General features: G+C 53.1%; 1 protein-coding gene across 1 annotated transcript; it reads left to right on the forward strand.

Annotated features, from left to right (window-relative positions):
• The first annotated feature begins 443 nt into the window (after nucleotides 1-443).
• On the forward strand, nucleotides 444-2,615 carry ANKRD33 (ankyrin repeat domain 33). Its single transcript, XM_039472209.2, has 4 exons — nucleotides 444-564; nucleotides 733-873; nucleotides 1,757-1,819; nucleotides 1,897-2,615. Exons 1-4 carry the CDS (start codon nucleotides 444-446, stop codon nucleotides 2,613-2,615), a joined length of 1,044 nt encoding a protein of 347 aa, XP_039328143.1.
• Nucleotides 2,616-15,100: the final 12,485 nt, after the last annotated feature.

The raw sequence follows: 15,100 nt of genomic DNA on the forward strand, positions 1-15,100 counted from the left end.
GGCATTGAGCTGGAGAGGCTGGACATGTCTGAGGAACTGCCCTGCCCAGGCAAAGAGACTCCTGTCCCCGGCTGCAGACTGGGGGCCCTGTACTGGGCCTGTGCGCACAATGATCCCACCCAGCTCCAAGCCATACTGGATAGTGGGGTCTCCCCAGAGGAGGCCACCCAGGTGGACAGCAATGGGAGGGTAAGTTGTCCCAGGACAGCCGTGGGCATCTCTGCATCCCCACCACACTGTCCTGGCCTGGCTCCCTGAGAGGGGCTCAGGGGCAATGCCTCCCACCCCGCAGTCCTTAGGAGGAAGGGAATGGTTGCCAGTGGGCCTTCACAGGGGTTGGGGCAGGCCACGGGACAGATGTGGGCTTAGAGGGCGTGAGGGGCCCCGGGAAGCCCCTGGGGAAAAGCAGGGGATCTGAGCTGCCCCTCCCTCAGACAGGCCTCATGGTCGCATGCTACCATGGCTTCCAGAGTGTGGTGGCCCTGCTCAGCCACTGTCCTTTCCTCGATGTGAACCAGCAGGACAAAGGAGGGGACACGGCCCTCATGTTGGCTGCCCAAGCAGGTGCGAGGCTGCGGCAACCCCACTTCCGACAGCCCCCCTTTTGACGCAGACGGGGCCTCAGCCCCACTCTTGCTCTACACCAGGCTCTGTCGTGCTGGGTGGAGGGCGGGTTGGGAGCTTCATCACCCCCTTTCCCAGGACCAAGCTTACCCTTGATGCCCTGTGCAGGTCATATGCCTCTGGTGAGTCTCCTGCTCAACTACTATGCGGGCCTGGACCTGGAACGCCGGGACCAGCGGGGGCTCACAGCGTTAATGAAGGCTGCCATGCGGAACCGCTGTGAGTGCGTGGCTGCCCTCCTCATGGCAGGTGTGTGGGGCCTGGGCCAGGCTGTGTGGCCTCCAGTCCCTCCTCCAACCCCGCCATTATTGTTTGCAGAGAGGAGAGAGGTGGAGATGGATGATCAATCTAGTTCAACTTCCTGGAGGTGGAGAGCGTGCTTTGGGCTTCATGCAATCAATAAAGTTTAGATACTGAGAGCTCAGAAATTGCGAGTGGAGGTCCCAGGAAGGAAAGCGTGGGAGGGGAACCTAGCCTAGTTGGAAAACCTAACACGACAAAAGGCTGGCATCTAGAACCAGCCGACGCTCCTGAGTGGCTTCCCTCTTGGGCCTCACCAGTATTGTGAGGATGTTAGCTTTCCCCGGGATGACCTCCAACCGTGACAAGCCAGGCTTCCAGGGGACCCAGGGAAATGTCATTGAGGCCTGTGGCTCCGTGGGGTTGTTCAGGGGGTGGTGGGGTGAAGTCCACATTGTCCATGGGATGTTTGGGGGCCCTCCTTCCCTGCAGTGGGGTCGCCCTCTGCTGGTCACTCTGGGGGACCCCCGTCTCCACTTTTCCCTTCCCCACCCCACACCACTGGGTTTGGAGTGAAAAAGGAGTGAATGAAAAAGGAGGGCGCTCTACACCCCTTCCTTTGTCTCAGGATGACTGCTCCTCTCACAACCCCAAGATGGGCGAGGGAGATGGTGAGAAGAGAAGAACCAGGAGAGGGAACCAGCAGACCACCCCCACCCGCCTGCCCCAGAGCGGGCAGCTCAGCCTCCCCTGTCCTGGGCAGCCTCCACTGCTCTGCTCAGCTCCTTGGATTCAGGAGATCCCTGTTCTGCCACAGCTGGAGGCCCACATTAGGTCTCTCCAGAGTCTTTTCGCCTCTCTGGACCTAAGTGTCTCCATCTCTCTTAAACAGCAGGTTGCAATACTGGCCTCCCAGATTCCACTTTCAACAGGATGGGACTCTGTGGCTTTGAATGTAACCCACACCAGTCTTGCAGCTAAAGCATCTGCCCTTCCTATCCCATCCTTGTCACCCCCTGTCCCCACTCCCAGGTGCTGACCTGACAGCGGTGGACCCTGTTCGGGGCAAGACGGCTCTGGAATGGGCGGTGCTGACCGACAGCTTCGACACGGTGTGGAGGATTCGGCAGCTGCAGCGGCGGCCTCGAGTGGAGCAGCTTAGCCAGCACTACCAGCCCGAGTGGCCCGCCTTGCCCAGGCTCGTGGCCCAGGCTCAGGCCCAGGCCCAGGTTGCCCCTTCACTCCTAGAGCGGCTGCAGGCTACCTTGAGCCTCCCCTTTGCCCCGTCCCCTCAGGAGGGGGGCGTTCTGGACCACCTTGTGACTGCCACGACCAGCTTGGCCAGTCCTTTCCTCGCCACTGCCTGCCACACTCTGTGCCCTGACCACCCACCTTCCCTGGGCACCCGAAGCAAGTCCGTGCCAGAGCTGCTAGGTACTGCCCCGCCCCCTCCCCTGGTCCCCCAGTCCCTGCCAGGGAATCCCCAGAGGTCCCCCTGGGTCTTCGTTCCTTACCAGAGCCCTCAGGGCATATTGAGCAAGTGCCCTCAGTGGCTACAGCCCAGGGATAGCACCAGCCCCAGGCCCCAAGTCCCCAAGATCCTCCTCTCCAAGGCGTCCTCATCCCCCCACCAGTGCCAGCCAAAGCCCAGTCCTGCACGACATCAAAGCCTGGCCCTTCCTCTCTGGCGATACCAGGAGCTCAGGATGGAGAAGAGGAAGCAGGAGGAGAACAGAATGACCCAGAAGTAGGAGAAGATGGGCTAGGACAGGCTGGAAACAGGTCATCAGGCCCCTCCCCAGGCTTCTCTCCCCTCTGGAGCATCTCCTGCCTCCCCATCCACCTCTGCCTAAGTAAATCTGCTCTCCACCCATATACAAGGCCATTCATTCCAGCATTGTTTGCAGGAGTGAAAGAGTGGAAACAAGCAAAGTGTCCATCAATAAGGGACTGGCTAGATGGATTATGGATGTAATTGCTGTACACCCCTGCAGTGCATGCTCTACAGCGCATTCTAAAATAAGACTAAGGAAGCTGTTTATATTCTTATATGAAACTGCCCTCAAGATGTATAAGGTAAAAGTAACTGAGGAGTGGAACAGCGTGTATGGTGTATTATTACCTGTCCAAGTAAAATTTTCACGAAGATAAACATGACTAAGACAAATATATAGTGCGTACCAAGATTTATTTAACTACTTAATAAGTGAACCAGGCCGGGCGCGGTGGCTCAAGCCTGTAATCCCAACACTTTGGGAGGCCGAGGCGGGTGGATCACGAGGTCAAGAGATCGAGACCATCCTGGTCAACATGGTGAAAACCCATCTCTACTAAAAATACAAAAAAATTAGCTGGGCATGGTGGCACGTGCCTGTAATCCCAGCTACTCAGGAGGCTGAGGCAGGAGAATTGCCTGAACCCAGGAGGCGGAGGTTGCAGTGAGCCGAGATCGTGCCATTGCACTCCAGCCTGGGTAACAAGAGCGAAACTGTGCCTCAAAATAATAATAATAATAATAAGTGAACCAGCAGGACGGATCAAAAAAGGAAATGAAAAGCCATTACTGACAAGCAGTGAAAAAATGAATGTTAGAATAAGATTGCAAAGTTAGGCACAAAAAAGTTCATTCACACCTGGAAATAAAACCATAACCATTTTTTTTTCTTTTTTGAGATGGAGTCTCACTCTGTTGCCAGGCTGGAGAGCAGTGGGATGATCCCGGCTTACTGCAACCTCTACCTCCTGGGTTCAAGTGATTCTCCTGCCTCAACCTCCCAAATAGCTGGGATTACAGGCACACGCCACCACACCTGGCAAATTTTTTTGTATTTTTAGTAGAGATGGGGTTTCACCATGTTGGCCAGGATGGTCTTGATCTCTTGACCTTGTGATCTGCCCACCTCAGCCTCCTAAAGTGCTGGGATTACAAGCATGAGCCACCTCGCCCGGCCCCATTTTTTTCTACTAGACCAAAATAATTTGTCACTTATCAATCTTTAACATGTTAATTTGTTCTTTTGGACAGCCTGGGTCCTTACTGTTAGTAAATACTAATAGCATGTCAAACAAAGTTAACTTCCCCTAGATGACCCATAGGTGGGCCAATGATCTAAAATATCTTTGAAAGGGCACTAACTTTTTTTTTTTTTTTGTCTTATTTTCAGGTTTTGGATATTTTTCTCAATACATTTGTTGTGTAAATATATTTGTTTGTATGTTCACAATAATGATAGCAACCACTTATAAGGTGCTTACTATTTATAGTAACACATGTAACCCTCCCAGTAATTCTGAGGGTTTTATCTTTGAGGACAGGAGGCACAGAGAAGCTAAGAAATTGCCTAGGCCCCACAGCTAGACACTGGCAGAGCTGAAGATTGAGATCTAGCCATCCAGTGTGGCCTCCAGGCTTTTAACACTAACGCCCCCCACCCTACCTGCACTGGAGCATCCCTGGGAAGAACACAGTAGCGTTCTCCAGAAAAGGACTGAACAGATTTCTTCAGATTTCCTTACATTTTTGTTGTTGTTGTTCTGTTGCCCAGGCTATAGTGCGGTGGCATAAACTCAGCTCCCTGCAACCTCTGCTATATTCAAGCTATTCAACCTTACCAGGTTCAAGTGATTGTCCTGCCTCAGACTCCCAAGTAGCTGGGATTGCACGCATGTACCACCATGCCTGGCCAATTTTTGTACTTTTAGTAGAGATGGAGTTTCACCATGTTGGCCAGGCTGGTCTCCAACTTCTGACCTCAAATGAGCTACTCGCCTCGGTCTCCCAAAGTGCTGGGATTATAGGCATGAGCTACTCTGCACCCCGCCCAGATTTCCTTAAGTTTTATCTAATGTCTCTTTTCTTTCTTTCTTTTTTTTTCTTTTCTTTTCTTTTTTTTTTTTTTTTTTTTTTTTTTTTTTGAGACGGAGTTTCGCTTGTTACCCAGGCTGGAGTGCAATGGCACGATCTCCGCTCACCGCAACCTCCGCCTCCTGGGCTCAGGCAATTCTCCTGCCTCAGCCTCCTAAGTAGCTGGGATTACAGGCACGCGCCACCACGCCCAGCTAGTTTTTTGTAATTTTAGTAGAGACGGGGTTTCACCATGTTGACCAGGATGGTCTCGATCTCTCGACCTCGTGATCCACCTGCCTCGGCCTCCCAAAGTGCTGGGATTACAGGCTTGAGCCACCGCGCCCGGCCTTTCTTTTTTTTTTTCTTAAGATGGAATCTCCCCTATGTCACCCAGGCTGGAGTGCAGTGGCATGATCTCGGGGACTCTAGCTGCCCTGGAGACAGCCGGGGATTGGAGGGGAGGTTCACGGCAACCTCCACCTTCTGGACTCAAGCGATTCTCCTGCTTCAGCCTCCCGAGTAGCTGGGATTACAGATGTCTGCCACCATGCCTGGTCAATTTGTGTTTTTAGTAGAGACGGGGTTTCACCAGCTTGGCCAGACTGGTCTCGAATTCATGACCTCAAGCGATCTGTGTGCCACCACATGAGCCACTATGCCTGGCCCATTTTCTTTTCTTCTTTTCTTCTTTTTTTTCTGAGATGGAGTCTCATCTCTGTCATCCAGGCTGGAGTGCAGTGGCTTGATCTCAGCTCACTGTAACTTCCACCTCCCAGGTAGCTGGGATTACAGGCATATGCCACTATGCCTTGCTAATTTTTGTATTTTTAGTAGAGAGGAGGTTTCACCATGTTGGCCGGCCTGGTCTCAAACTCCTGACCTCAGGTGATCCGCCCGCCTTGGCCTCCCCAGGTGCTGGGATTACAGGCATAAGCCTCCCAGCCTGGCCTCCATTTTCTTACTTAATCTGCACAGCTTTTCTATTTTGCAGTTGAGGAAATTGAGGCTATGAAGGTTAGGCAACTTGCCCAGTGTCACTAGTTGGTAAGTGGCAAAGCAGTGCTTGGAGCTCATCTGTGAGATTCCAAAGCCTGTGCTCATTCCACTGCAGCACGTGGCATCTGCCTACAGTCAGGGCTCCTCGGATTCTTTGAGCATCTCCCTCCACCTCCACCCTGCTCAGGGGCGACCACCGTACCTCCAAGGCCAGGGAACTAGCCCTCTGTGGTTCGCTTTGCCCCTCTGTCCTTGCTGGGTGGATCTGGCGGAACCCATGGTAATTCCTGGGTTCCAGGTTGGAGCATGTTTTCCAGCAGAGGGAGCCTCTCCGCCTGGAGAAGACCCACCCCTCCAATCCCAGGCCAGCTAGAGTCTCCAGGGCAGCTAGAGTCCCCGGACTTCACTCCAGCAACTCCCCCTCCCAGGCCAAGCCATTTCTCTCTAATCCTCTAATAGCTCCTGACGATAGCCTTCCCTCCTCCTCCCAGGACGCCTTCAGGCTCGTCAGAGAGAGAGAAGCCTCAAGGCCTGGACTTGCTCTGCCTGTGCCTCCCAAAGTCAACCTCTCCTCTAACATCCCAGCCTCCCCCTCCGTCGACGCAGCTCCTGAGGCTTCCGAACTCAGTCCCTGTCAGCAGAGGCCAAGAAACCCATGGTGAAGCCCCTGGTTGTGAAGAATGCGGCCACGGCAAAGCCTTTGGGCCCACGTGGGTTTCAGTCCTGGCTCTGCCTCTCCCAGCCTGAGTCACCTCATGTGTGACATCAGATGATGAGACCACAATCGCTGCCGCCCAGGGCTGTCTGTAGCCTGAGCTGTGAGGGGTGTGAGAGGCATTGGGCATCACCTGGCACGCTGGGGCAACAGCAGCCTGGGATTGTACCCGAGCAGCAGCAGGTAAGGGAACAGCCCAGGGTGTAACTCTGTGGAGGAGGCTGGCGAATGTGTCCTTGGGGCCCCACGGCCTCCCCTGTGATTCCAGGATACTATTCTGGTGGCCCAGGAAATGAAAACACACATCTCTGCCTCCCCCACCCGAGGCCCACTCCCAGCCCACCCCATCGCTGCAGCGCTGGCGGCTGGAGGAGCTGCTCCTGGAGTGTCCACCCCCCACCTGGCAGGCAGGGGGCTCTCCACCTGGGACTGCAGGGTTGGCTGTCCCGACACACACTGGGATGTCAGCCAGGCTTGTGGGGACTCCAGGGGAACCCTACTGACTCCCGTGTGGGCAGGGACCATGTCTGTGTCCCTAGCCCCTGGCTCAGCATGGGGCCCATTGCAGGCTCAAAACATGTGTGCAGAGAATAACCTCGTTCAGGCTCCTCTAAGGTCCCAGATGCTTGGGGGGCCTTTATCATCTCCCTCCTTCTCTCAGGGGCTGCTCTTATCCATGGACTGGCAGTGGGCATTCCAGGGCATGCCCCAGGAAACCCCTTGCCAGGAGAAGGCAAGGGAGCACATATATATGGGAGGACAGAGGACAGGTGGGGACTCACTGGTCTGTGTCCTCTCTTCTCCACACTGGGGAACCTGGACAGGATGCCCCTCTCCAACAGACGCACTTTCCAGACGGTTGGGACCACACAGCGTCTTCCGCCACACCAACCACCAGGCCAGCACACCCTTACCCTGGCCTGTCGGGACCTTCCACCTATCAGATCTCAGCTGGTCATGCCCAGAGAGAGCCATCTGCCCACAGCTCATACAGAAGTTTCCACCTGCTCGCCTCTCTCCTTTCCCTCAGGGAGACCTTGGCTTTTCATTGCTAAGGAAATACCCAGATTTGAAGAAGAGGGCTTGAGGACGAGGTGTAGGCTCCCAACACCCCCGCTCCTGCCAACTTCTACTCCAGATGGTTAGACAGACACATGCAGACAAGCTGTCAGCGAAGGGCTCACGGGCACAGACATCTACGCAGCCCCATTGGCCCACAGACACCCAGTGGCATGGAGCGAGGCCTCACATGCAGGCACACATATATACACTTGGTCACACAGGTGCACAAACGTTCACTGACCAGGAACAAGTAAAAACAGGGCCCCTCTTCCCTAGATTCCTGGCCCATGCCCTGCTCTGCCCCCTCTGCCCCCTCTGCCCCACAACACTGCATCCAATTGCCCCAGCCATCCAACTCCAAAAATTGCCTGTGTGACCACGGTTGGAGTTTCAGGGTCCATCTGTCTGAGCAGGAGTTGAGAGGGGGGCCCAGGTCCTGCCCTTAAGTCCTCCTTAGCTGCGAAGAGCCCCAATCCCTCCCAGGGAAAGGAGAGCAGTGAACGGGTCTAAACCTCACTCTTTGTTCCTGCTTACTCCAGACCCGCCTTGGATACCCTTGACCCCTATTTCCTACACCCATGCCAGTGCCCTGCTTTTGGGAGAACAAGGGGCAGAGGTCTGTGGATTTGGGGATCCTGGAGATAAGCACTCAACTGAGGGCCCTCAGTCCCAGGCCCTCTGGTCCTGGGAAGGGCAGAGCCTGGGCACGGATGCTGGAGGGGCGGGAACAGGGCAGGATCTATGGCATTTCCCCTCCAGCTGGAAACAAAGGCAGGTTCCTGTGACCAGAATGAGCAATCCGGTCCCACCCACCGGAGTGGCTGGAACTGAAGGAAATCCCGCTGGCTCTGACCTCGCCCAGACGTGCAGCCCCCTCTTCCAAACATTCTTTCCCAGCCGGGGCCATTACCTACTCTCAGATGTGGGGGACCTTTTCTGGTCCAAATACCAAGCCCTTCACACTGGGGATGGTCACCTTAACCCCTCAAACCCTCTCCCCAGGCAGTAAGGGTTCCCTCCACACCACGCAAGACCTGCCAGGCTCCCACCCCCTGGCCAGTCAACTCTGCCCTTCCTCATCCAAGTAAACTCAAACTCAGGCCTTGCTGTTCATTAGAGTGGGGAAAACTCTTGATGCCTCCAGGAACTCCTATGCCATCTGGAATGCTCAGCATGGCCCTCAGAGCATCTCTGCCATCAGGAGTTTCAACTGAACATCCCCCATAACAAGACAGATCATCTTAGGTAACTGACATGTCTTCCCTCATTGCAGCTCAGGGAAGGGCAGGGTTCTCCTATCCTCAATCAGTAGAGTCAAGAGATACTTTCTGCCGGGCATGGGCGTTCACGCCTATAATCCCAGCACAGCACTTTGGGAGGCCAAGGCAAGTGGACCACAAGATCAGGAGATCGAGACCATCCTAGCCAACAATGGTGAAATCCCATCTCTACTAAAAATACAAAAATTAGCTGAGCGTGGTGGTGCGTGCCTGCAATACCAGCTACTTGGGAGGCTGAGGCAGGAGGATCACTTGAACCAGGAAGTCAGAGGTTGCAGGGAGCCGAGATTGCACCACTGCACTCCACTCTGGCAACAGAGCAAGACTCCATCTCAAAAAAAAAAAAAAAAAAAAAAAGATAGAGATAATTTGTAATACTATATAGATAGGAACTAGAGGTTGGGGTATATTACTTAAATTATTTATTTATTTGTTTATTTTGAGACAGAGTCTCATTCTGTCTCCCAGGCTGGAGTGCAATGGCACAATCTCGGCTCACTGCAATCTCTGCCTCCTGGGTTCAAGTGATTCTCCTTCCTCAGCCTCCCGAGTAGCTGGGATTACAGGCACCTGCCACCACACCCAGCTAATTTTTGTATTCTTAGTAGAGACGGGGTTTCACTGTGTTAGCCAGGTTGGCCTCGAACTCCTGACCTTGTGATCCACCCACCTCAGCCTCCCAAAGTGCTGAGATTACAAGCCTGAGCCACCGCGCCTGGGCTATTACTTAAATTTATAAAATAATAATATAATGATCGATAATTATATTATTATTGGGAGAGGAGGTCAAGGTGGAAAGATCACTTAAGCCCAGGAGTTCAAGGCCAGCTGGGCAACATAGCAAGACCTCACCTCTACAAATATTTAAAAAATTAGCTGGGCATGGTGGTGCATGCCTGTAGTCCCAGCTACTTGGGAGGCTGAGGTGGGAGGATCACTTGAGCCAGGAAGTTTGAGGCTGCAGTGAGCCATGACCTCACCACTGCACTCCATTCTGGGTGGCAGAGTGAGACACCATCTCAAAGAAAAAAAAAAATTAGAGGGAGAGAATCTAAATGACCTAAATCCTGAAACTTTTAAATCTAGAGACAGCAATGTACGCATTTTACTGAGGGTTTGCTGAAGTAAATGTCTGGGCAACAAGAGCAAAACTCTGCTCAAATAAATAAATAAATAAATAAACTTCTGCAAAGTTGTATTTATTTTACTCTGAACTTATTTGGGATTCTTTTAAATTTTTTTCTTTTTTTTCAAGATGTTTTTTTCTTACCCCTCACCTCCCTCTTTTAATTTTTTTTCAAAACGGCTGCCTCCTCCTTTGCAGCCTCTTCAGGGGCTGTATTCATCTGTATCATAACCCCTCATGTAGCCAGTAGTCTAGGGCAATACGTAGTACTCATCTTTTTTTTTTTTTTTTTTTTTTTTGAGACGGAGTTTCGCTCTTGTTACCCAGGCTGGAGTGCAATGGCGCGATCTCGGCTCACCGCAACCTCCGCCTCCTGGGTTCAGGCAATTCTCCTGCCTCAGCCTCCTGAGTAGCTGGGATTATAGGCACGCACCACCATGCCCAGCTAATTTTTTGTATTTTTAGTAGAGACGGGGTTTCACCATGTTGACCAGGTTGGTCTCGATCTCTCGACCTCGTGATCCACCCGCCTCGGCCTCCCAAAGTGCTGGGATTACAGGCTTGAGCCACCGCGCCCGGCCAGTAGTACTCATCTTTAAGCAGACAAGGAAATAGAAGCTACTCCACTGTGTACGGTCAAGCTTCAGGTCTCCTGACTCCTGGTTCAGTGCCCTTCCTCCTATCCCACACCTCTGCCCCCTCCCTCCACATAAAACAGTGTCCCTGTGGGTTTTACAGCTGGCTGGTCGAGGGCTTTTGCACATAGTTTGCTTAGCTTGAGAATCTGGCAGAGAAGGAATTATCAACCCTTTCCTACAGGTATGAAAACTGAGGCTCACACACAGGTGTTCCAGGTCTGAGCTCTTTCCACTAACTCTCCTCTTCCTCAGTGCTGAGGCCAGTTTGGAGGGTGACAGCTACAGCCTCTGGGAAGCCTGCGGGGAGGGGCAACGCGGAGCTCACCGCACTGCGCTGAAACAGCTTCTCCGCAGAGATCGGGCTTCAGGCCTCCCATCTCCATGCCACTGTCTGGGCCCCGTCCAACCCCAAGACTCTCCTGCCCTGACATGCCATCCCTTCCTCAAGGGGCTCCATCCTGAGAAGAGTCATCCTGAGGGCTTGGGGTGGGCGAGGAGTGGACAAGTCCATCTGGAGGAGATCTGGAGAGTTGAAGAGGAAGAGGAAGATGACTCGGCGGCTCAAAGTCTGGGAATCTGCCAGCCTCTTCCTGAGTTGTCGGGCAGAGCGCTGGCTGCCCCCATCCTCCCCAAACCCAGGCAGCAGCCAAACTGTCTTTTTACCCGAGTTCTTCCAGTGACCAGGTCTGGGACCAGGTCCCGAATCTTAGAGCCAAAGAGAGCATATAAGGCAGGCAAGGACCTTCAGGACTGTCTGATCTAAACCCTTCTGTGTAGGAAGAAGAGGAAGACACAGGCCCAGAGAAATGATTCGGGCCTGAGACCCAGGCCCCATGTCCCACGGCTTATGCTATTTCAGGGCATCATGATGTTTTCTGCCCTGAGCTGAAGAAGACCCTGAGTCATCTCTTCTGCCTTTTCCTCCAGGCAAACCAGATTCCATTCTACCTACGAAACTGATCATCTCCCCATGTGTTGGAATACATGGAATTTACAGACGTCTGTCCCACTTCTCTACCAAAGGAGACCCACAGTTCTTCCTCCTTGGGTACTGTGTTCTACTGTTCTCATGTTTCCTGTGTTTAAAAAATCCCTAGGTCGTTTGATCGAATTCTCCCATCCTGCAGTTTCAGTGGGACAAAGCCCATCTCATGCCCTGCTAGTTTTCCTCCTTTACTGTTTCTCCTTACTCTCGCTGGTGCAGAACAGGCTACATAATTCGTGAGGCCCAGTGCTGAATGAAAATGCTGAGCCCTTTGTTCAAAGGCCATTAAGAATATTATTAAGAATTTTAAGATGACAACAACAGAGCATTAAACCAAGCATGGGGCCCTATTCGTCTGCACAGGTCACACCCCATGAAGCCAGCCCCACCCTAGTATCAAGAGTGATGCTTAAGGCTGGGCACGGTGGCTGGCATCTGTAATCCCAGCACTTCGGGAGGCCAGGGTAGGTGGATCACCTGAGGTCAGGAGTTCGAGATCAGCCTGTACAACATGGTGAAACCCTGTCTCTACTAAAAATACAAAAATTAGCCAGGTGTGGTGGTATGCACCTGTAATCCCAGCGACTTGGGAGGCTGAGGCAGAAGAATTGCTTGAACAGGGGAGGCAGGCCTGAGATCACGCCTGTTAGAAGCAAATTTTCTGGTGCCGCAAAGGAAATGGCTCTTGAATATAAATTTCCTCAGCAAGGCATTTTACTTCTATAGAAGGGTGCATCTTGCAGATGGAGCAACAGCAAGAGCACACCTGAACAAGGGAGGGAAAAGGGTTCTTATCCCTGATGCAGGTAGCCCCTACTGCTTTGTGATTCCCTTATTGGCTAGGGTTAGACCACACAGTCTAAGCTAATTCCAACTGGTTAAAGAGAGCAGGGGTACAAGCCAGAGTGGTGGAGTGAGCAGTTTCAGCAGGTAAGACGGTTACAGAACAGGTGACGAAAGGTGACTCAGGTCACAGCAAGTGACCAAGGTGACTCAGGACAGAGCAGGTGACCAGGGTGACTCAGGACGGAGCAGGTGACCAGGGGAACAGATGTCAACTACTGATTGGAACTGATAGAAAAGTTGTTTACTGAAACTAGGGGCAAGGAGATGAGGAGAATGAGGAAGTTAAACTTTAAAATGGAGAACAAAGAACTGAACATACTGACACACTGATTCTTTGAACACAAATTTAGAACTCGCTGTATTTAACACACCACTACACTCCAGCCTGGGTGACACTGTGAGACTTTGTCTCAAAAACAAATAAAGAATGATCCTTGAACTTCATACTCACAGCTGGTCCTGAAAGGTCAAGGTGTCCATTGCCCTGACTTCCTGACAGACTCATGTCACCCACCTTCCACTGATGAGAATCTCCTTGAGGTTTCACCCCACACAGAATCTCCAGGCCTCTGCTTCCGGCACTGTTGGGAAATCCTTCTGAGTATCTAAATCTAAATCTTCGTCCTTTGGGCCTGTTTCCTCTTGTTCTGTCCTCACTGAATATGGGGAACAGCTGGTCCCTCTGAGTCATTAATTCTTGTAGACTTGGACACACTCCGTAATTCCTTTTCCCTTTTCTCATTGGGATGATTCTCCAGCGCTTTCTCCAACTCTGGGTCTCTGACTCTGACACTTCCCCCAGGTTCTCTGTGTGCTTTAGAAGCCGTGGGGTTCACAAGAGCCTCAAAGAGCACCAGTCAGGGTCCAGAGGCCTTAGTGCTCTGGGGAGGCGGGGCAGACTCCAGCACTGATGAACAGCCCCCCAGCCCCCCAGGTCTCCTCTTCCAACTCCCAAAATGTACTCTATTTTTAATCTATTTCACAAACTCTGTCCAGATAGTCTTCCATCCCCCACTGACTGTCAGAAGTGACTCTCGGCTGCTGTCCATCTTGAAGTTTCTGTGCTAAGTGTGCCTTTCGGACTGAAGACTTCCCTCGGGAAGCCCCCGCTCTCGCTTCCCAGGACAGAGATTCACCAGTTGGGAGAGGAAAAGGTTGACAGAAGCCGTAGCAGAGCAGGGGGAGGGAGGGAGTGTGAAAGACAGACCTGCAGCCAGGCTCCCAGTTCTCCAGCTCATAGAGATCCCAAGTGGCCACTATAATCTGAAAGAGCAGATATCGTAATCCCATAGTACTTCCTATTGGCCTCAGGACACAGCTCTGTCCTGACACTGAAATTTGGGTGTGTCAAGGTTCTGGGAATTCACAACTTGTGAAGCAGCTGCAGGGTGGGGGGTGGGGGGTGGGAGGGTTTCAGCAGAGGAAGCGAGGTCAGTCAATAATTGATGCCTGCCTGAGCCTTTAACCATTATCTCCCCCAGCCTCTATTCCTGTCAAAAGTCGGTGGGGGAGGGGTCCCTGGCTCATCTTGCAGAATCCCCATATTAGAGCAAGACATCTTAGAGGTCTACCTATACTCCTGCTTCTAATATCCACATCTTTCTAAGTATCTCTGAGGCCACCCCCTCCCCAGCCTTTTCATTTATTCATTTAATTAACAAACGCCTTCATTGAGGGCCTCCTCTGAGTCAGGCTCAGCCAGCCAGCATCTTTGCTGTGAGCTGAGATAAGCATCATTTCCTTCTATTCTCACAACCACCCTATGAGGCTGGCACCGTTTACTATGCCTATTTAGCAGATGGGGGACTGAAGCATGGAGAGGTGTCACTAGCTCACTAGCCTACGGTAACACAACCAGCCTGGATTCCCAGTAGGTAGTTTGACTTCAGAGTCCCTGTGGACAACCAGGAGGTTAGGACTAAGGCCAGGGTCCTGCAGGTGCTCAGATGGTTGAAGCAAAGCAGGGCAGTGAGGACAGTGCTCCCAGCCTGTGCAGGGACGCCAGGAGGAAGAGTCTGTGTCCCCCTCCCCTGCCAGTGTGAAGCCATTCTGCTTCCCTCCCCGGCTGCCTGTGTCAGCAGTATTCCAGAGAGGCTCCGTTCCCCACGTCTATCTAAAGCTCCATTTGCTGGGGTGGGGACCCCGCCTGGAAGGGAAAGGTCCAAGGCAGCTCCCGGCGTGTTCCTCCATTCTGACCATCCCCGGGGGAGCAGGGGTGTCGTTGTCACCCAGCTGCACAGCAGCAAGGAAGGCCACCAACCATCCTCAGGGCTAAATCAAGGCCGTCCCTCTGGGCCTGTATACCCCTGTGCTGAGCACCAATGGGGAGGGGCTGCTGCAGAGAGGAGGGGACAAATGGGAGATGAAGGGGCCTGAGGGAGGAGACTGAAGGATTTGGGCCAAGTAGGGAGTTCTCGAGAGCGGAGCCAAAATTTATCTGGACTTTTGCTAGCTCCAAACTCTGCGCTCACTGCTCCGAGCCTCCTAGACCGAGGACCCCGGGCTGAGGGTGGGGTAAGGACAGGTAGTGTCCCTCCCTGTCCCACCTCCGCTTGTCCCTTCCTTGGTGGCCCCTTCCCCGCGCCCCAATGCCAGGCGGCCCCTCGGCTGCTGTGAACCGACCGCCCTTTACCCCCACCCACTACTCCGGCCGCCAGACGTTGCCTACAGTCTTGGCTCTGGCTCCCACAGCTGTGGGCCCAGACCCCACGGGACCCCCACGGGACCCCGACGGACCGAGT

This window comes from Saimiri boliviensis, chromosome 7 (assembly GCF_048565385.1).
Source record: "Saimiri boliviensis isolate mSaiBol1 chromosome 7, mSaiBol1.pri, whole genome shotgun sequence".
In the NCBI taxonomy this organism is placed as follows: Eukaryota; Metazoa; Chordata; class Mammalia; order Primates; family Cebidae; genus Saimiri; species Saimiri boliviensis.

What these genes read in the sequence shown, in the direction of transcription:
- ANKRD33 (XM_039472209.2), top strand. Translation starts at nt 444, where the DNA reads ATGGTCGCATGCTACCATGGCTTCCAGAGTGTGGTGGCCCTGCTCAGC. An exon ending in CATGTTGGCTGCCCAAGCAG is followed by an intron (nt 565 to 732) that starts GTGCGAGGCTGC and finishes TGCCCTGTGCAG; the next exon opens with GTCATATGCCTCTGGTGAGT. An exon ending in GGGACTCTGTGGCTTTGAAT is followed by an intron (nt 1,820 to 1,896) that starts GTAACCCACACC and finishes CCCCACTCCCAG; the next exon opens with GTGCTGACCTGACAGCGGTG.